This window comes from Mastacembelus armatus, chromosome 17 (assembly GCF_900324485.2).
Source record: "Mastacembelus armatus chromosome 17, fMasArm1.2, whole genome shotgun sequence".
NCBI lineage: Eukaryota > Metazoa > Chordata > Actinopteri > Synbranchiformes > Mastacembelidae > Mastacembelus > Mastacembelus armatus.
The window spans coordinates 18936671-18959255 of record NC_046649.1 but is presented as its reverse complement, the minus strand read 5'-3'; the positions used below and the strand labels follow the sequence as shown (position 1 = coordinate 18959255).

Genomic DNA, 22585 nt, shown 5'->3' with positions numbered 1-22585 from the left:
CATGTTTCCTTTGGGACCAGCCTGTCCATCAATACCAGGAAGACCCTAAAAAGATCAACATTTGCCAATTTAGTCTTAATACAAATAATAAGTTTCAAGACATAAGTGCCACATAGCAGAAGGTGTACTTACAGGCTGTCCTGAAGGACCTGGAGACCCTCTGGGGCCAAGCAAACCTCTAGGACCCTGTATATTGAGACAACAACAAATTAAAAAGTGATTTGAAATAGCATCTAAGCATGAAGCCAGTCGTGTTAGTTTAACTGAAATTGTGTTACTTTATAAGGTAGAAAAAAAGTGTCATTACAAATGGCATAATATACAGTTAGTGAATATACTGAAAATCCTTAAAATGATTGACCAAAGTTGGTACAATACTGACCTCATGTGCTCATACATGGTAACTGCTGTAGCAATTCCAGGAATGAGCAATAAAATTGTTACTTATCTCAAAATCTTAAGTCATGCACTTAAATCCAATGCATTTACTACACTCTTTCATCGTATGGACACTGGCTGATGAAATGCTGTGCAACTATTTCTTTAAAAGGACACTGTGTTTTGGGTATGACAGGGAGCAAACCATTTCTCATGCAACTCTATGGTCCATTTAAACTGAACTCGGCAGATTATGGCAGTTTCTCATGGGCAATGACAGAATAACACATTACTCAGTGCTATTTTCTGATCTGTTATTCAGAGCCATTCTCACTTGGCAAGGCTGAGTTTACAAATGCAATGGTCCTTGCAGACAGGAATGTCATTACATTTGTAATGTAGAGTGGAGGATGAGGCTGTTTCTTTAAAAAAAAATGGCTAAATGAATCTAGAGAAAAGAATGAGGATATGAGGCCTGTGTTAGCAAAGGAAGTGAGTAAAAATACAATCTCATCTTAGTTTTGTCTTTAACACAAAGCACTATAGTTTAACAATCCTGTCTCATTATATGATCAGATAATAATAATAAACCTTACACTCTCTCCAGCGACACCTCTTTGCCCAACCTGGCCATCTTCACCCTTTACATATAAAGAAAAACAGTAGTTTATTAAGGAAGGTGGAGTAATGCAGAGCTAAGGAAAGAATAAGTTATATGGTCTTTGAGGTACTACTTACTCTGGGCCCATCCTCTCCTGGTGGACCTGGAGGACCTGTAGGACCATGCTCTCCCTGCAGAAAAAAAGATCACAGGAAAGGAAATATCAACAAAGAGTGGGAGTGGCAGGGTCACGGGAGAGTTCACAGCTCATGTAGCATCCACAAGCTTGGTAACTGCAACTAACAGAAGAAAAATGGCTCCTAATTTTGACTTGCCTTTGGTCAAAAAGAGAAAGCAACAAAACTGCCTTTAATCTGCAATAAGCATAGTCACCACAACTGGCATGGCCCTATATGCTTTCCACTATTTATAGTACCCTATAAGCATTGACCTACCCCTGGTGACCCTGTAATTACTCTGTATAGGATAAGGCATGAGAGGCAGTCTATAAATATCCCCCTCTGATCTCTGTCCTCTTTCTTCTGCATCTCCACACAGGCCCTAAAGCGATAAACACCAAACTCCAGACCTCCCCATTCACCCCTGGGGCTGGTTAAAGACAGGTTCTGGAGTCAGTCCCACGTCTCATAACTGTGTCAAATGCCCTAATGAGTTCCCCCTGTTCCAAATTCATATCTGTCAACACCAGAGTGTAAATGAGATGGATGGGAGGAGGCCTTTGAACTAATAATAACCCCTGATGCTGCTGTAAGAACAGGCCATTGAGCAGCAATGACTGTGATCAATGAGGATTTGGTACTAGAAATACAAGTGATAGATAAGTTCTTATATTTGGAAACAGAAATCCTTAATGATGTTTGTCTTCTGACCTTACTCAATCACTTTCCCCAAAATTCTCTCTGATGATACTCACTCTATGTCCCTTCTCTCCAGGAAGACCAGGGAGGCCGTCGAAACCTCTGTCACCCTGAATCATGAAGATAACAAATGGTTAGCTCTATTAATCACCATGATATGTGCCACTTGTTGGAACACAGTAAAGTGACAGAAAGTGCAGGCCACAAACACTGGTCTATTGAATAACCTGGTGTGTACTTTACCTTGGGCCCTGACTCTCCTGGTATTCCTCGAGCACCATCAGCTCCGTTGCGACCCTGGGGGACACACAAATATCATGTCAGACTACATAGGAATTACATTAGAGAAACGTTTAAGGTAGTTATCTTAAATGGTTGTGGAGTATAAACACAGGGAGACACTACCATTTCTTTAACTAGTTTAGAGTTAAATAAACATGAATGTATACAACGTGCAGAGATGATTACTGAGTGGAGCTGATTCATTTGAACTAAGGCCTTGCTTGAAACCAGTTCTTTTCTTTAGGCATTGTAGCATTGCTCCTTAGATACCAGCTAGCTTTTATTACAAATCTGGGAATTTAAACATGTTCTGTTGCAACACAATGTTACTCTATTGGGGATAAAATAATACACGTAATAATGTATAAAAACGTCTCTGTTGAGCTAGGATAAAAAGTATTCTTACCCTCTTTCCTGCCTTTCCTGGAGGCCCAGTTGGACCCTGAAGACCTCTGGGTCCCTAAGGAGAAGAAATATTGCATATATATATATATATATATATGTATAAAACACTAGTATCTGTGAGGCAAAAGGAATCTTATGGTAAAACAAGTAGAAAACAAAAAAGAAGCAACAATTCTTCTTCTTCTTCAGTTGGTCATTAAAACACAAAATTTAAGATTGTTATATATAATTTGGTAAGTTACATAATTATGAAAATAGCTTCCTTGTGTAAAAGAAATATACTATTCTCACCGGTGGTCCATGGTCCCCACTATCACCTTTTAGTCCAGGAGCACCAGGACCTCCCTATAAAAAAATATATAACCAAAATATATGATAATACACACATTCAAGTTTAGCAAAATAATATATATTCACAAAAAAAACTATTATCTAGGTTGGACTACAACCTAAAGTTAATGCAACATAATGTGAATTTTAGACATGCATTATAAATCTATTATACAACAGAGAGACTGAGCATCGTCCCACATGTAGGAAATCCCTGCAGAATCCAAGAATTGCAGGTTTGTTGTAACACAGTGGAAGAACTGAGCTATTATCAATTCAGAAGACATTTCATTTATCATACATAAGAGTTACATACAGCTCCTGTATTTCATGTATTGCCATTTAATCTGCAATTAAGGTATTCATGGAATAAAACAAAATAGAATAAATTGCAGAAAGAGAAGTGGTGGTGTGTGTATGTGCCTGTAAGACTAAGTCAAGAAACAAAACATAATTGAACCATTCACAGGAGGCACATCTAATCACTGAATGTGTTTCTCATCAACTTCCAAATTAATGGATGGTAAGCAGATCAGGGTCTATGTGTGCGTGTGTGTGGAGGGGAATTAAAGACCTACTCACCACAGGACCAGATCTTCCTGCCAATCCCACTGGCCCTGGTGGACCTCTCATTGCCAGCTGTGGATCAGACAGAAACAAGTCATAAACCACTGGTTAACAAAAAGTGTTTGCACTCATACATTCAGACCTGTCTACACCAACTGACAATTATTCCTCCTTCATATCAAGAAATTAGGATAATATATATTTTGGCTTAGAGTTGCATGACTGCACAATGCAAGGTTCTCACTGTGGTTAGTATTTAGTATCACAATAAATGTGGTCTATGTAGACCCTGTAATAGAAATTATTAATTAATAATAGAAAACACTAATAAAAACTCCCACATTTAGCTAGTTTATGTTAAATCTCACAGTGTGCAAACTTTACTTTATTCTGGTTCACAGTTTACCACTCTGGACTTTGTTTGTGTTTATGGCTGACCACAGTGTGATACTGCCAAAGAAGTTCTCTGGAATGGATTTGCAGACTGATTACTGAATAACTCAATTTTCTAATTCGAAGGAAAACACTTCATACCCCATTCTACATTTCACACCAAATTACACAGTTACTGTAGTTTGAGGTCATTTTTCCAGGTGAAAACAAATGAATACAGGGACACAGTGACAAACAATTACACACTGCAATAGCTTACAAATAACTGGACTTTGGTTCTATAATTCACTTGTAGCACATTCCTGCTGCCTTTTTATTTTACCTTTCTCTAGGCAAACTGCTTGTATAAAATACAAATATAGAAAGGTGACAAGTGCTTGCTAGACGTTACTAAACACTAGTTTTGGCAACCCTCAAGCTCCATAGAGTGTTGTGAATGTGTGAATATTCATTATTTGTGCAACACTTAATGATCTCCATGTGTTTTACCGTAGATCACATCTTGGGAAAGCTGCATATTTCAACATTTTTTTCAACAGTTCCATGGTTATCAGGACCCCTGAGTATGTGTGAACATCTGGTGATGCTTTATATACCTAATATACCTAACCTAACAGGTCCATAGTTTCAAATTCAGACAATTTATAGGATGAATGGGATTTGTGAATAATGATTCCTTCTTTCATTATTTAGTATACTTTCATATAAATTAAAACCACAATTTCTTTTTTGTTAACTCTATTCAGCTTAGGTTCAATAGCAGCTAATGAGACTGCACCAAAAAATGTGAAATCCTAGTAAAGTGTCCTCCAAACTGAGTATGTTGTCCTGTGGCCATATTTACCAGTGATACCTACCCTAGCCTGAGACAGGATGGCCTGAGCCTGAGCTTCTTGAGCTGTAACCACAGGTCCTTTGTGAGCTTCACCGCCCGCACGGAACTGTCAACCACAAAACACAAGGAAGGAACACAATTAGCAACAAATTGACTGGTCTGTTTTACAGAATGAAACATCTAAAGGCCTCCCCTGATGAGTGTGTTCAAATCTGTGCTGTGCCCTGTTAGACCTGTAAAGCTGTCACCATGCTACACAAACACTTTTACACATACAGTATATATGTTGGCATACAAGCTCAGGCAGTTCTTTCTCTCTCTCTCTCTCTCTCTCTCTCTCTCACACACACACACACACACACACACACACACACACACACACACACACACACACACACACACACATATTCACACTTACACTTACACACAAATATGTGCCACCAAGCCTCTCAAAGCCTCAGTCACTGGTTTCACTCCATTGCCCTGGCTGACATTTACAAGGTAAGTGATTTGTAACCCAAAGAAAATAAGGTTGCGATCCTTTGGCCTACCGGTGATGCTATGAGGTAGAACTTAGTAAATGAAGCGAGTTCATGGGCTAGTGCCTGAGATGAAGGGTGCAAAGTATTTGAGTGAAATATAATGGCCCATTGGGCACACGAACAGCAGGACTTACTGGAAGCATCAGAATGGTACCTGGAGGCCCAGGGACACCGTCTGATCCAGGAATACCAGGACGCCCTGGAGGGCCCTGAAGAGTCAAAACAGGGAAACAGAGTTGGTTTTTCCTTACACACAATAAAATGAACCAAAGTAGACTATATAAAATCCCAACAAACTACAATAATGCTATTCAAATGAATTTGTGCATTTGTTTTTTGCTTAAAGTACTGAATACAAATAATAAGCTATTGTTTTGTTGACTTGTATACAAGTGTGTAATGTTGCTAAGAACAATTAATTAGATGTCATATTTTCCCATGAGATAACATTATTAGTTTGCTATTTCTCTATAATCCCCTGAAGGTGCTCTGTAAACTGAAAAACACCACTAAAAAACGACAGTAAACAGTGCAGAGACTGAAAAATTAATTTACAGCTAACTTCTTCTTAATCTATGACAGCAATTTCAATAGGAAAGTCATATTCTACGGTCTGCATTGTTGTTGCTTATTCCAACAGATAACTGGCTAATCCTACTCAAAAGAATAGGACAGGGAATTCAATCATGAGCATACACAAAGCATGTATTTTCATTAAGCTGGCCTAGGGATATTGCCTGCAGGAAAGCACTGACTTTATAATAACACTAAAAATTCAGAGCCATGGCCCTGTGAGAATATGATGCTCATTAGATTCCAGAAAACCAAAGCATTTGATGGATGGAAAATGGAGAAAGAGTGCTGCTATTCTTAGAGGCTTACCACAAGTGGGGCACAAATGTTTGGCCTATGGGTGGCACCAGAGGAGTGATTACATTCATACATAAATTAAAAAGGATACTTTTTTATGGTGGCTATTTTAGGAAATCCTACACTCAGCTTGTCAAGCTTGGCTAAAGTTTCATCAGTCTAAGCTGTTATTTGTTCCCCTGAGGTTGTGAGATGTCAGACTTCGCTATTGTTCATATTTTCTTCCATAGTCTATCTGCATCGGCTTTGGGTCAGTTGTGCTTTCAGCTTAATGCTAACATTGGCATGCTAACATGCATGACATTCTTAAAGGCATACAACTAGTGTGAACGACTAAAAAGCAAAATGATCGCATCAAAGTTGCTCATACTGAATAATGACAGTACAAAAAGGCAGGTACTATTATAACATGACAAAGTTTTGATTTAACAAAGGCAAAGTCTTATAGATCAGATCAAACTAAGTAATACCCAGCTGTTCCAGAGAAACTAGGGCCTATTTAGCAGTCTTGTCATGTGCCGCAATCTCAGACTGCTGGCTCAAATTGATGCCATGTGTTCCAATCTGCCTGTGCCCAAAGGTGGTAAATAATCTCCAGCCATTGCTGCTACAGTAAGCATAGCAGCATCTAGTGTTAATGACGGTCGTACATGACTGGAAAAGTAATGTTTGAGTGGAAAGCAGGGAGATGGTGATCATGAGAGAAATGAATCAATCAAACGTCGAGTCCAGGCAGATACTGCGCAACAGAAAACCACAAGACTACAGACTACAGTCACTTTTAATCCCCATGACAATCCTCAGCAAGACTGCTTCTCAAGGGAGGAAATGAAGGGAGGAGGAGAGACTTTGAGACTTACAAAGTATTTTTTGATCACTTTGACCCTGTAGAAAAATAAGCCTTTTGTTCTGGTTGAGATTTCTGGCCATACTGGAGGAGGTGTGTTTGGGCATTTTTTTGTTGGCAAATAAAGATTTGACCTCCAGAGACAGCATGGATGTGCTAACAAAGTGAGGACAAGGCAATCATCGCAATTGGGGAAAATATCTGAGATTCTGATTAGTTAAGGGGGTGGGCATTTATTTTATATCATCCAATCAATAGAATTCCATCCTAGCAAACCCCTGACCTGAAATAAAAAACATTGGGAAAATTTAATCTTTCACATATTTTACTGCAAACTCTTTGCACTTCTCACAAGTCCTGTCACATACCAACACAGCTGCTTCTCAGGACTTTTCTTTGTCAGTATATTGACAGTTTATGAGAAACTCATTTCCCTGCACCACTCCTCACTAATCCCTCCTACTGCTGCTATAGCAAGCTGCATCCAATTATATTATTCATTCCATGGCATTGAGAATGTATTTCACAGCTTTCCAATAAAGAAGACGACAGCAGGATAACAAATACAGAGGTGTTTATATATATAGGCTTTCTGGTTGGTTGGTTGTTTGGGTTTCTAGATAACTAATCTGGAATCTAAATTGGTTGGTCAATGGTGATTTCTTCTTCTTTTAGTAAAATATACCTGGTTAATGTATTTTAATGTTTGTGGCAAATAGAGAATGGGTAGCAGAGCTTCTCAGAAGCCTCTCTAATCATCTGTGAAATAAGACCAGTATTCACTCACCCTCTCACCAGGATCTCCTGGGGCACCTGGGGGACCCTGTATTCCTGGGGTACCAGGAAGACCCTAAAACCACACATACAGAAACACATACACTTAGCTTATGATATCTCAAACTGCTGTTAACCAGCTTTCCCACCACAGGCAATCTGTCAAATATTTCACAAGCATAGGCCAGCAAAGACATAGAAAAAGACGTGAATTAAAAAAGAAATATGCCTCAAAATAAAATAGCACCCAACCCCCCTCTTTTTTGCTTTCTCGCTTGTGCTCACACACAAAGAGACTCAGACATACACACATTCATGAACAAATACACATTTTGTCAGTCTCTCCCAGCTCAAGCTTCACTGGTGATCAGGACTGACGCTCTTTCCATAGACATTTTTTCCCTCTTTAACTGTTCTCCATCTGTGGAAGGCAGACAGGAGTATGGGAGAATGTGATACTTACTGCTGGGCCGGGGGCTCCTTGGGGTCCTTCTATAAGCATCCCCTGAAAAAGGGAAAATGGATACAGTAGCATTACAGGGCAGCAAGTAAATCCACAGGCAATGGAGACTAGAGTAAAGAATGAGAACTAGTGGGGTTTGAGGTTGACTAGTTTACTTACAGATACAAGATCAAGATGTTAACAATGTTTCAGCTATTGGATGCTCTATTCTATAATATGTGTGTGTGTGTGTGTGTGTGTGTGTGTGTGAGTGTTAAAAGTTTTGGATGGGAGCCTGCGGTGATGCAGAAGGTATGGGAGGAAAGATGTTAACTGTGGCTGCTATTTGAGTCAATGTTTACCCTGCAGTGGAAAACTGTATATGATAGCTCTGCAGAATGTATGTGCTGTGGCATTTTGTGTAGAGAGCAGTTGTTGTTTATATGGTCGTTAAACCAAAATGAGTTAAATCTCATCAGGAGGGAAAATACTTTGTAAGTGCTTCACTAGAATAAACAAACCTAACGTGATGATGAACTGAAAGTGAATTAAACAAACATACATAAATATGGGTGCAAATCAGAAATGAAAGATATATTTGTTCAAGAGAACAGATAAGAGGAACCATATTCTTTGGAAAATATGCAGAGAACGAGATCCAGGACTTTTATGGACTTATATTTCATTTTGTGAAAGTCTGATATAAAAGCATTCATTTTGAAATGTGGCATTTATCTGAATGTTTGATAGCTGCTAAACTAGACAGCTAAGGACAGCTAGATAGCATTAATAGGCCCAATATACTGCACTGTCCACTAGTTATGTTATCCCATTCTTATATGTTTTCATTTTGGTGATCAAAATTAGCTTTGACAAATGTGACCTCTCTTCTTTAGCTGTTAGTCTGAATTAAGACACATGAGCGTTTCACTTACTGGCTCAATGACAGCAGGTTCACCTTTCTCTCCTTTTTCCCCCGGGTAATTGTTACTTACACCCACCTACAAACAGAAGACAAACCAGGTGAACTTTTTACACAGTGGCAGGTCAGATATTGGGGCAGAGCAGAAATATTTTGAAACCAGTGAGCAGCAGATGTCCTGCCTGCTGCCCTGGGTGTTTTCTCTTTTATAGAACTTACTTAATAGTCCCCCCGCCCCACTAAAAAAAAAAGAAAAAAAAAATGCTGACTCGCATTTTGCATGCTTAGAGAGATTTAGATAGTTCTCAAGGCAAAGAGCAGATTTTTTTCCCTTGCCTGCTGGAAAAATAAACCTCAAGAATAATTTTGCGAGAAGCTATAATTTAGACTTTGGTCTGAGTCCAATTTATAAAGCTTCCTAAAGCAGGGATGGAGTTCAAAAAAAAAAAAAAAGACCACAACTGTGCACAAATGCATAAGTCGTTACCTGACACTATCCATGCAATGACTTCATCTGACAAAAACTCAAAAACCACCTATAGCACGTTGTCCAAAAAGTGTGTCCTGAAACTTCAGACTGAAGACCTCTAATAGAGCAGTTCAGTTTAACCCAAAGCAGACAATTCAGCAGCAAATATCCAGACATGGACTGTGTCACTTCCTGCCTCTGAGAATCTGAATCCTGAGGCAAGGAAGATAGATGGAAACAAGCCACAACAGACACTGGCTCAGCTGTTATTTCTGTCTTGTGTTAGATACTGCTTTAGAGGGATTTGATGTAAAAAACATTTGCTAAGACTTACTTTGTCATCAGGTAATCCAAACAGATAACTGGTGTGATAACCAGGGAGAAACTGTCTTTGAAAAACAGCAGAGGTCACTGGGGTCAGGAGGTTAGGGAAAGTGGTTTTGTACAGACAGCTGGGACAACATCTGTTTATCTATAGGAGACTTAGAAAGACAAGTACTGTGTCTGTCTGGCATACTTATGTTTGGTGCATGTGCATGCTGACCACTTCAAGCCAAAACCTGATACCATTAGAAACAACAAACAAAAAGAGCCCCACAAACACCCCATCAAATAAATGCCATCTGCATCCTTTCCATTCATCCACATTCCTGACCACCAACTTTATTCCTAACCACTCCAGCACTTACATTGCTCTCTCTGATGGCTGTCTCTGCTGGAACACCAGGACCAAAATCTTCCTCATATGTTGCAGATGTAGGCTTGGCGTCAGTGGGGCCATAATCACCATAATCACCATAGTCATACGGCTTGTCTACTAACTCTTTGTTGTCATATTCCTTAAGATCATATTCCTTAAACTCATACGCGTCAGTGGAAAGGTCCACCTTCTCTTGGGCGTCCACTGGGGCAGCAGATTCCACGGTAAAAGAGGGGTCCACCCCCACCTCTTCCGCACCAGTGATGTAATCATCCACTATTTCCTTAAACTCATACGTGTCAGTGGAAAGGTCCACCTTCTCTTGAGTGTCCACTCGGGCAGCAGATTCCACGGTAACAGTGGGGTCCACCCCTACCTCTTCTGCACCAGTGACGTAATCATCCACTATTTCCCCTTCATAGCTCTGGGATCACATCCCCACATCAAGGAGGCAGGGGTTGTTAAGATGGGAGGGAACATGAAGGTTTGGTTAGTGCAATGAAATCATGTGAACAACTTCAATGATTCATTTATAACATGATTTGCAGACAAAGCATTAGTATTTAGCACTAAAACTGAAATGCCTATAGAGTAATTTCAGTTTAGTTGTGCACACTTCCATGTGTCTAATCTGGGATGGCATCCAAAACTCAACATATGTGAAAATATGCATAAGAGGCATTTTTAACATTAACATCTAGAATCACATTTTATACTAAATGCAAAGTCTGCAAAAAAAAGGAAAGTGAGATCTCCCAGACAGCAATGATGTTTTAAACATTGTTAATGGTATGGTAAAAAAATATGTTACATACTATAAACTAAATTCATTATGTAAAATTGGAGAAGAAGGGTAATTTAGACAGGATAATCTGAAATATTACAGCCAAAAAGTCAAATGCAGTACAAAAACAATTGCACTTTGATTTACAAGGATGATCTTGTAAATCAGACTGTGCTCAGTTGCGTGAGCGTCGCACTCAAATGCAACATCAAACATCAAATGCTGACTATGGGGAGAATGTAGGGAAATGTTTTGTGAGCAGTCTTTTGTGAGTTGAAAGTTTAGATTTTAGATTGTCTAATCTCTGTAGAACAACTTGCATTTGAAAACAATGCATCTCACAAAAGCAAGTGTTTGCTTCAATGGATGTATGGATGTGGATCATAGTGCGATATGTTTTAGGAAAATTATTGGACGTTAAACATTATGTAAGACTGCTTCCACATTCTAAACAGACGATTTTTTTTTTCAGGGGCCTCTTATTATACAGCAGATTTATTATCTACCACAAATCTACAACTGTGGATCTGAAAAACACAATCCATGGCCAAATGTAGATGAGCCTTATAGCCACATGCTGCAGCAGCAGAAAATATAATACCTGCAGCAGTAATAAAAAGAGACAAGTGCAAAATAAAGGAAAGTCAAACTCAAATGCATGAACGGACTGTAGGAGTACCCCAGGAATATGACCAGATTCAGGACTTTTACCATCTCCAAACACAATATTGCAACAGACTGAGTAAAAGCACCCACAATAGTATTTGTATAAAGTGTTAGGTCCTTGGGCAATATGACCCAACAACACAGTCTAAAAAGTGTTACAGCGTCTTCAGTAATCAGTCAAGTGTTCCAACACAGGATGCCATATGTTAGTGTCTGTGGTCAGCCCTCTAACCTGTCATTTCAAATTAATGTAATGTCTCAAGTGACGCTGCGTTATCCACTTCAAGGTAGTTATCAATGCAATCGGCAGACATTTGGCTGGTGGTGCACACAGCTGTATTGTTTTAGCTTAATTCCCAAATGTTCCTCATTATCGTGTGTTTTTTGTGATGGTTTAGCACAAATTAGGTCAGAATCTGCCAGATTCAGGATATGGTGGAAACATAGGAGATGCATCTGTCTACTGATTTTCCATTGGTTATGGATCATTAAATGACGTTTTTCCTTCATTGGTGTTTATCCAAAGTGTCTGTGATGGATGCAGTTTCTCATGAAAATCAAGGAGCAGAGAAAGCTGTTTAATGTTAGTGAAGCCTTGTTGGGGTTTAACCTCCAAAGACAACCAAAATATGGTTTGTTGTTGGTGATGACCTTAAGTTTTATTGAAATTTCTTATTGTATTCCAGTAAACCAGTCAAGAAGACATGCTAATTGTCAAGGCAGAAATGCTCAGAGAATTTTCCACATTAATAAAAAGTTTATCCCATGGGCCAAGAGTGAATAACATACATGTGTTCAAAGAATGCAAACAATTCTACATTAAAATGTCAACTGAAATACTCAATGAACTATTAAAACAGTTATACTATCAGCCATTTTAAAAAAGACATTTTACTGCACTTTTCTTAGCAAACTCATTGTTAAATGGTTAATTTTTTATCCTGTTGACAAAAATGAAGACAATAACTCATGAAAAATGTTTTAAAACATACCAGGCCGGTTCCTGCAGCCTCGGTAGGGGTTTCAGACTGACTTTTGTCCGCTGTGTTGTAGACATACTCACCCGTGTGGTATTCTCCTCCCTCATTTGTCTAAAATCAGACCAGGAATATGGGTGGATGGGCAAATTCAACATATAATGGTTGTACTTGAGAGTTTAATTTAAGGAAAAATGAAAAAAGGTAAGGGTGATATTATTTTTCTCAATACATTTGAGGAGACTTTTGTTGTGGTAATTGATTTATCTTTTTGATATTTCACTAATAGTAAATAACTATCATGACATCAAAATAAACCTTTAAGTTGGATGCATGAGAAGAAAAAGATCTATACACAAAGAAAGGACAGGACAGAGACAATGGGTACATCTCAGTTCTCTTTAACTGCCTCCACTTTTTTCTCACTTCCATCTTTTCCTTGTGGCTTTAGTCCTGCCCACATAACATGTAAGGAAAAGATTCATGAGAATGAAAAATGACTTCTGGGTTGAGCGAGGTTTGAGGAGCAATCAGTTAACTGACATGGGATGTACCCAATAGAAGACTGAACAAAAGCTGGACAAGGCTGAGAACAAAAAATTCTATTGCTTCAACATGTGTTTTTCATGTCAAGAGCCATGATAAATATAATTAGTTGTGTTACCTCAGTCTTGACCTTTTTAGTTGGTAAAGGTTCATTGTAGTCATAGAAGTTGTAACCATATTCATTGTCATCGTACTGTAAGGAAAAGGGAATGAGGGCAACCAGTTAATTAGTGCAGTCATGTAAATAGTCACTACAGTGTCTCCATGACATGGAGTGTTATTTACATGGCATGGAAAAGCACAACACTGTAAAAAACATTCAGTGCCATCATGCTATTTTAGAAATAACATCAGTAAATGATGAAAATATCACATCCATATCAGAAAACTGAACTTTGTTGTATATGGATGATAGCAGCAATTCTTCCACTCAAACCCCCTGAGATTCACATGAGAGGTTAATGTCTGTAACCAAGGAAACAGCAATTAAGATTCTTGTTTGCTTTCAACAGGATGTTAAAGGGTTAATGTGATGCCAATGAAAAATTATCTGCCTCTCACACTCAATTCTCTATGTCAATAATGGCCACAGGGTTTCATTAGTAGAATATGGGTTTCAGAGCCTGCCCTTTAAAACAGAAAACTCAAGCTGTCCTGACTCATCGCATTTTGGTATATTATCGAGAACATCTCGGGAGAGTTTAGTACCATGCTGGATCATAAAAACAGTAAAAAACAAAATGTGTTAAGTCTCTTAACTGATTTTTTTTTAAACAGACTCTTTCTTTTTGGGTCTTCAAAATTTCGAGGTTATTATATTATTATATATTATTCATAATATAATATTATATATTATATTATGTGTTGCTGTTTACTTTACACTTGACAAATGATTTCAGCTTGACCCACACAAGAAGAAACATAACAATAAACATTTAATGACAAAAGGCTCAAGTGGCTTATGAATACTCGCTACTTCGAAGGAAAGTCATTTTCAACATTTTGGAAAATACGTATGCTTGTGAGTGATCTCGCTGGAAGTTAGCTTTGAAAATAACTAGTGCTCTCACATCTGTCTGAAAATATGAATCTGGAGCCAGGAGATACAGTAGCTTAGCTTATCTTAGCATTAAGACTAAAAGAAGAAACTATTTTCCTACACACCTTGCTTCAGTACAAAATCTGGTGTTTAAAAATGTCACGCTGCAGTTTTACAGAGCCAGAAGCGCTATTCCTCCACTTTCATTTTTTCTGCTAAATTAGGCTAATAGTTTCCTGGCTACAACTCCACATCAACCATACAGACATGAGAGCAGTATCAATCTTCTCACTGTGTATTCCCCAAAATAACAAACCATTCCTTTAAATTACCAATGCCCATGGCTATCTATTGACACACTGCCCAAAACCCAAATAATATGCAATTTTAATTAGATTTAAATACAATTTAAGATGCTCCCTGATCTACGCTTTTTGTCTTATAGTTCTCCTAACACTGTCAAAACAGAGGTGCAGTAGATTAAGTTAAGTAATCCCCGATATGCAGTGCTCCATCAGTGCAGAGATAAATATTAGTCCCTGGACAACTGCTGAGCTCATAAAAATAATACAAAATCCACCGCCTGCTGCAGTGCTGGCTTGGCCTTTAGTCATTGGCCCAGAAAGAGAGGGAGGGAGGTCACACAAGAGAGAAACCGTGGCCAGACCAACTAGACTGACAGAAAGGAGAAACAGAGAGAAGCCGAGGGTCAGAGAGAAATGCAGAGAAAGACACAGAGTGAAGGAAGGATTTATAAAGATTTATAGCGCTGAAGTGCTTGGCTGAGCTGAAGGCCGTCACCACAGGATTGGATGAAAGACATAAATACTGAAGTGTGCTCATTTATTAAAAAAAGTTCTCCCTTCCTCCTCTTGCATCACTTGGTCTTCCTGTTTTAAGCCAACTGCAGACATGTGGCTCAGAATTGCAAAGGCAGCACGCTTCAGGTCATGGAGCATCTTCAAAGGCGAAGGTCACGATTTTGTGTGACCGAGGTTCAGATCTCTAAGTACACGAATGCTTTTTTAATAAAAAAGACACCAGTGTGATTTGAGCTACAACAGTGATTTGTCCCATTGAAGGATATGAATTCTTTAAAATACTGAGCTGGAATGTAAGAAAAACATTCCTGTTATAACTGCACAGAAACCAACAACGAATAAACCAGATTTACAAAGTTCTTGACTCCAAACTGTTCCCTGCTGTCTATTTAGAACAGACAAGCTCCTGATGTTGTCACTCAAGAGTAACCTGATGATGAAGCAATATTTTCCAGGACATGGTACCAACTGTACAGCCAATATTTTCAAAAAGAGAAAGGGGTGCTGATTTTTTTTTTCTGAACCATGGATCTAAAGTCTACTTTTCCAGGTAAAAGGAGCCTTGCTAGGGAAGGAAAAGCTTAAATTTCCCTGGGAGTCTGGGCAGAGCCTGCAGAACTCGTTAGTGATATAAATCACGGGGCCACTGCAAAGTGGGCTCAGACTTTGTGGCAGGAAAAAGAAACAAGTTTCCAGTGTGAGCTCATCAGTTATTTAGTCAAATACTGAAGGAAAATGTCAGATGACAGAAGCAAAATACCAAAAAACAAAGATGAAAAAAGAAAAATAAGGCCCTGAGACAAAGTAGTGTATTTAAATCAAATATTTGTCCAAAGAGGCTACAAGTGATGTTTCTGAGGCAGTGACAATAAAATTCATGGTTCAGAATATCCATCCATCTTCTATACCCGCTTTTCCTGTTCAGGGTCACGGGGATCCGCTGGAGCCTATCCCAGCTCTCTCTCGGGTGGAAGGCAGGGGTACACCCTGGACAGGTCACCAGTCTGTCGCAGGGCCACATATAGACACACAAAGACAGACAACCTCACACACTCACACTCACTCCTACGGGCAATTTTAGAGTCACCAATCAACCTGACATGCATGTTTTTGGACTGTGGGAGGAAACCGGAGTACCCGGAGTAATGGTTCAGAATATGATACTATATTTTGAAATGTCTGCATGTTTCCATCAGTAAAACACAGACTCATTAGAAATGACAAAGAAACCCATACAAGCCTGCCTGGGTCAAAGTATTTACTTTATGCCTGCATGAATGTTTCTAAAATGGTTTTAAGATCACACAGTTTGCAGAATAAAAATTCACTGGCCTGCTGTTACTGTTAGTTGTCACCACTAAATCATTGTTAACGGTCCTGGAAAACTCGATGAGTTTCACTGATCTATCTCAAATAGCACTTATAACCCAACCCCTGATCAAAGCATCATTTCTTTACATTCTATACTTTCGCCAAACCAAATCTTCTTTTTTTAAACCAAACTGAAAATGAAATAAAACAATGTTTTGAATCAGTATATAAACCTCCTGGTGCTTGTTTTGACTTATGGTCAAAACTGTAACAGTCAAAAAGAATAAAGTTGTATTGACTTTTCTGGAGTGGTAGTGAGCCCTATATTTGTATTCACCACAGATCTAGGGGATCTGAATTATACATTGTGACTGACCTTGTGAAAGACAGACCCTCCCTTGTTTCTATAATGTGGGACTAACAAAACACTGTGTGTGCAGGAGCTGCCAATGACTTAGCTGCTGTTAAAAATACATGAACAAAAAGTAGAAATGGTAGAAATTAGTTCTGACATTAACATTTCTGTTGATTAGGTTTTTGTGTTTGAAGTCAAGTAAAAAATTAACAGTAATATACCCTAATGATATACAGGGAAGAGCAGCTTAAATTGTAATGGTCGGGTATACAAAACTAATTTGTACTGTTGTAATAGGCAAACACCAGCCCAGGGGTTTGCACCATAAACACTTCGACTAATGTCCAACGACATAGATGTGTTATCCTCTTGTAAAAATGAAAAATATGCAGTGTCATTGCAGTTTCAAATTTCAGTTTGACGTTAGGTGACCTCGTCTTTCGTTTTCATCTACTGTTTTCACCTTTTCAAGCATTCTAATTTGTATTACTTGAGCTTTTGCTTCCCTACTTTTACCAGCAACACCCAAGTCCAAAGGCTTCTTTCCAAATTTCCGTTATCATCATACTAACTCTGAAGCCACAGCTCTTATATGCCATCTCTTTTCCTATACCTTCTCCCCTTCCTCTCTGAGTCCAGCCATCTCTAGATTGCCCCCCCTTCCTCCTTCCCATCTTTTTTTTTTATCCTACTTCCCTCCCTCCAGACAACCACTCCTCCCTCCCAGTCTCTACTCCTGAATCCATCCCGCTCAGCCTGCCTTCTTTCCCCTCCAGATGCTGACCTTGAACTCGTCCTCGTACTCAGGTTCCTGAGCCTGGGGGGTGTTGTGGTGTTTTGGGGTTTCACAGTCGGGGCTATAGTGTTCACAGTAGTCATAGGCTGCCCTGGGATCTGCCACGATCAGCAGCTGCTGGATGTCACCCTGGGATAAAAGAAAGAAAGGAAAAGAAAAGCAGCATGTTAAAGCAGTTAATAAATATACAAATTAGGTAGGTATCATGTCAATTCCTTTGTCTGTAATAAAAAGCTACTGCTGGATAATTCACAGTACGATATGCTGTGGCCATCTGTTTTTGCTGTTTGGTTTAGCAAATAGCTCCAGTATCCAAGAAGATTAGCCACAGTTGCCACTCAGAAGAAGTTAGTCCAATGTTCAAATTAGACTAAACAGAACATTTCACCATTGCAACTGGGAACACCATACCATCATTACCAGATTCATTCAAGTGAACTCAAAGTCAGAAAGTAAAATGATTTAAGCTCATTTTGATTTAAAATCACTGAAATTCACATATGTGATGTCTACAAAGCAAAATCTCCAGATTCCAGTCACCTTCAGTGTCACATATAAATAACAGAATTTAAAGCAATGTGATTAAATGATGCTGGAATTGCTTCATGGGATTGTCGTTGACTGTTTTCTTTCACACGCTTGTTCCTTTGACTTTTTAATCTGTCAGACTGATATTTTCTGACACCACAGCAAATTTTTGTACCTTCATTGGCAGAGTTCAATGTACTTCATCTGTCAATAGCCTACACTTGTCTATGGAGAAAATAAACGTGACTTCTACATCCTGAGCTCTGGCACCCAAAGTAACTCCACCTGCCTTACAATGAGAAAGCTTTTCTCCAGACATCAGTCACATTGTTCATTTCTTTTTTTTCTTTCATGATTACAAATAGAAACCAAATGGTAATGTCCATGAACAATATGTTTATTGCCTGATTGCCGTAGCTTTGCACCAGTTTGGTGATAAAACAATGTGACATTAAAACAACAAGGCAGGTGTTGTAGAGCAGCCTCTTGCCAACTAATTATATATATTTTATGGAATATATCAAAGCTTTGGTCATCTGTAAGCTTTTAAAAAATAACTATTGTACAGTTCCCCTGACATTGCCATTAGGGACAGCAAGCCACCTTACACAGCAGATAAATAACCCAAGTCTTATCTTAGATCGTCTGTTTTTCATGAGCTTTTGAAAAAGGAAATTAGATCCTTGCTCACAACTCTTCCATCAGCCAAAGGCTCTTTTCCATGATAGTCTCCAAAGTGCTTTCTAAACTGGGAATTGCAATGCCATTGATGTGGGAATGTTATCTATACCTATCAACCACATGGGCAGCTCAGCTGACATTTTTCACAGTCTAACTGGAGTAAACAACTAAACTAAACTAAACTAAAAAGACAAATACGTTCAGAAAACAGAAATGTTGTGTGAAGGTGAAGGGAGGTCACGAACCGGGTGGCCAATAAAGAGGAAGCACATACATACAGATTGCATTAAATTACAGGAGGCAACCTCTGTGCAAACTTAGACTTCCGGAGCACATTATATGCAACTGCGTCATACTTCTGTCATACATGGCCATTAAATCTCAACATGGTATTGAATGACCCAAACAACAACCACAAGATTTAAATACATTTTACAGAGACTAACACATGGGTGCTCAGTGAGCTTCAGTCGATCTACTGTTGTTACCTCTTACCACATCAATGATACTCTACAAGAAGTTTTGTTAGGTTGTCACTCACTCTCACTTTCCACAAAAAAGAAAAAAAAACACACTGTATGTGATGGATTTTATGTGACATGGGTCATTTTACAATGTTCAAATGTAGCTGACTAGATTTGACTGTGGTTGTACTGGGCAGCTTGTGTGAATGTGCGTTACTGAATGTGGAGCAGAGAACTCCTGCTCATTGAAACTGTACTCTGAATAAAGGGGAAAGGTTAGGGTTCATAAGAGATCACCCTGACCTCATGAACTTGCTACTACAACGAAAAAGTTACTATGAAAAAAATCTCTAATTGATGACTATATTGCAGGGACTACGTACTGTATGTGGGTTTTTTTTTTTTTTTTTTAAATAATTTAGCACAAATTGATTTACAGTCAGGACCAGAAGCAAAGACAGTGAAAAACAGATGCACTGCATTTTCCAAGATGCTGACTCTTCATTCATTTATTTTAGCTTAGCTCATTCAGGAAGAAAAAACGACAAGTTTAACAAATAAATATCCAGGACAGTCCAGAACATCATACAGGGGTTGACAGGAGACCACACACACGCTAAGCCCATTTACAAAACCGGTCAGTGATTCACTCCCTCTCACACTCCCTGATCGACTTCTCCCTGTTGGTCCTCTCGTCTTTTAGCCTCAGTGTCTTCCTCATCTGCATCTCAGTGCTTTTGTTGATGTTATTGTCTGGACTGTATTACACATCTCTCAGGCATCTGTTGAGGTTCCTCCCCAGAATTCCAAGAATGATCTACAGTACCCTGTCTCTGCTCAGTTGGCACGGGCGCAGTGGGATAAATCATCTGTCTAGGCAACACTACAATCGATGTATTAATGGGTCTGTGTACAATATGCATGCGTGTTTCAATACAAAACACCTCCAACACATGTTAACCTTGATCTCACACTGTAACAACAACCATTCTACAGAATAAAGTTCATAAAAGGACAAACTGAAATGGATGAGACTATGATCAGATAAACGAGGGGAGGCTGCAATCATCCTTCCACCTGCATTTCAGCCATGGGCAAACTAATTCAAGAGCATATAAAAAACTGTATTGAATTATTCATTTTAAGAACAGAGACTAAACACATGCGTATTTGAAATAAACACATAACAAATTTTCACATCTGATTTTGAGCTAAGAGATTGAAAAAAAGCAGGCAATACTGGATTCTCCCTGAGCTAGGTGACCTTCACATCTGCTGTAAAGACCATCCATGCCAGTGTACAACCCACGCCCACTGGAAGCAGAAGTCACTCATGGAAAAAATAGAATCATCTAGTAGTGGGCAGTATTGCAAGTCCTCATCAGACTGTGAAATTTGTCCTTGGTATTTCTTGTTTGCGGGATGTCAAAAATCAGCTTGACACTTATGGAGAAAGCGCCATGGGGGAATTGTTGATATCCGATGAATACACATTATCTCAACCACAAGCAACAAGCACATGAGTGACCTAAAAATCAAGACAGCTTTGATTAGATGCACGTAACTCCTGCTGGTGTTGGAGCAGAGATGACAGGAGGCACAAGGGTTTTGTCCTGTATTTGTTGTACTAATTTGGCATAAACAAAGATGTAGTCTGTGTGTACCTCTACAAAATTAAGGCCACGCTTGATTTAAAACTTTCTCAACACCAGAGTGTCAATTTCTGCAGCGATACCAATTGTTTTTGCAGAGCCTAGGCTTTGTCAGAGGCTACACTCAAATCCTGGTTACTCCTGCCAGAGTTTGCAATACCTAAACCCATCCATACCCTGTGTGTTAACAGAACCATAGAGAAGCATACAAGTTTGAGCATTGTTTTGGGTATGACAAATCTTAGGATGAAGTGCTGCCTGGAATGTTTACAAATGCAGCACAGTTTTGGTACAAATTCAAGTTATACTGACACTTCTTTGATATCTGAGCATGTGCAAGTGAATTAAATTCCCACTTGCTCAGAGCTGAAAATGAATAACTGAATAATCATCGAAAAACATTTTCAAGCAACAACGCCAAACAATTTCAGGTTTTTGCTCTTTACATTTGAAGATTTGCTGGCCATGTTAGTACTAATTAGATGGGTGAAAGGTTATTGTCAGTGGCCATGTGTGGCAGGTCATTTGCCTGCAGGAACAGCTGGGAGATATTATTGCACCTGGAACAAGCATTTGGAAATGTGCCCAAAGCATCTGTAGCTTGAGCTAGAAAAACACTATACATGCAGATGGTGGAGAAAAAAAAGGATTCCACAATCACAAATTCTATTTTTTGTGTGATCAATGTGTATACAAAACCCCAGCATTAATTTCTAGGTTTTAAAGGTGAATCTACAGGCTTTCAAAAGGGGAGGTAAGAATGGTTTTTACTACTGCAGTCTCATTATGTGTCATAAGATGATATTACAGGTGTCTGTTTACTACTTGCCTTTCCAGAACCAAGGCCCTGGTTACTCAGGTCCACACACAGAGCCCGCTGTGAATGGCTTTTACTGCAGCTACTTTCAGCTGGAGAAAAAAAGGCTCAAATGGAAACTTTAATGGCCTCACTGTGACCTGCCTGTGACACTGAACCTCCCAGGGCTCCATCAACCAGACGTGGCCAATGAGTGGACCATGAAGACTAAGGCTGCTCAAATCAAACATTTCATAGCAATTACTCTTGCAGACATTTTAAAATACATAAATGCACAACTTATCTTATGTGGCCATAACTAGCTTCTATATATTTTCTTTATCTCTTGCACCCAGCCGTGCATAAACCTGACAAATATTGTTTAAAAAGCCTTCTTTTCCAAACACTGGGAGGAGAGCACATCTTGAAAGAACAAATAGACAGATGGAATTTCAAAACTGTACAAGGACAACAATTAACCAAGAAACAGAAAGAGGAAAAATGTGTTACACTCTCCAGATTTCTCCTAGCATTTTATCAAATGCAGCCTTTGTGGTCAGTGCAGGATAAAGTTTCTTTTCAGGCACTAGGGGCATACAAATGTCTTGCACCCTTTGAATATTAAAACATTTTGCCTGCCAGTAGCTCACAAAACTGTTGAACTGTTTGAACCATGTGCTTGCTTGTCTGCCTGCCCATTCTTCACATCCCTCTCTTTCTTTCTATCAGCAGAAGGTTTAAGAAGCAACTTGGCTCCGTTGCTTCCTAGCTGTGCTGGGACCAGTTAGGCAGGGTTACAACACGAAGGACAAGGAGGTCAGACACATGTAGAATTTGACACTTTACTATCATACTAATAACCAAACTCATTTATAGTGTTTTATACTGACTAATAGATGAAAGGTGAAAATATAATTTATGCAGCAACACAACA

General features: G+C 39.0%; 1 protein-coding gene across 2 annotated transcripts in view; it reads right to left on the bottom strand.

The window, feature by feature from the left end:
- Positions 1-22585, bottom strand: part of LOC113134672 (collagen alpha-1(XI) chain-like) — a 76542-nt gene that overhangs the window by 40388 nt on the left and 13569 nt on the right. For both annotated transcript variants that reach the window (XM_026314142.1, XM_026314143.1), the window contains exons 5-22: positions 17519-17659; positions 13327-13401; positions 12678-12776; positions 10225-10659; positions 9080-9145; positions 8166-8207; positions 7716-7778; positions 5346-5420; positions 4692-4775; positions 3457-3513; positions 2836-2889; positions 2546-2599; positions 2101-2154; positions 1914-1967; positions 1117-1170; positions 975-1019; positions 133-186; positions 1-45 (exon numbers count right to left, since the gene is read on the bottom strand). In XM_026314142.1, the coding sequence (XP_026169927.1) occupies positions 1-45; positions 133-186; positions 975-1019; positions 1117-1170; positions 1914-1967; positions 2101-2154; positions 2546-2599; positions 2836-2889; positions 3457-3513; positions 4692-4775; positions 5346-5420; positions 7716-7778; positions 8166-8207; positions 9080-9145; positions 10225-10659; positions 12678-12776; positions 13327-13401; positions 17519-17659 (1551 nt within the window). The remainder of the gene's footprint in view (positions 46-132; positions 187-974; positions 1020-1116; positions 1171-1913; positions 1968-2100; positions 2155-2545; positions 2600-2835; positions 2890-3456; positions 3514-4691; positions 4776-5345; positions 5421-7715; positions 7779-8165; positions 8208-9079; positions 9146-10224; positions 10660-12677; positions 12777-13326; positions 13402-17518; positions 17660-22585) is intronic.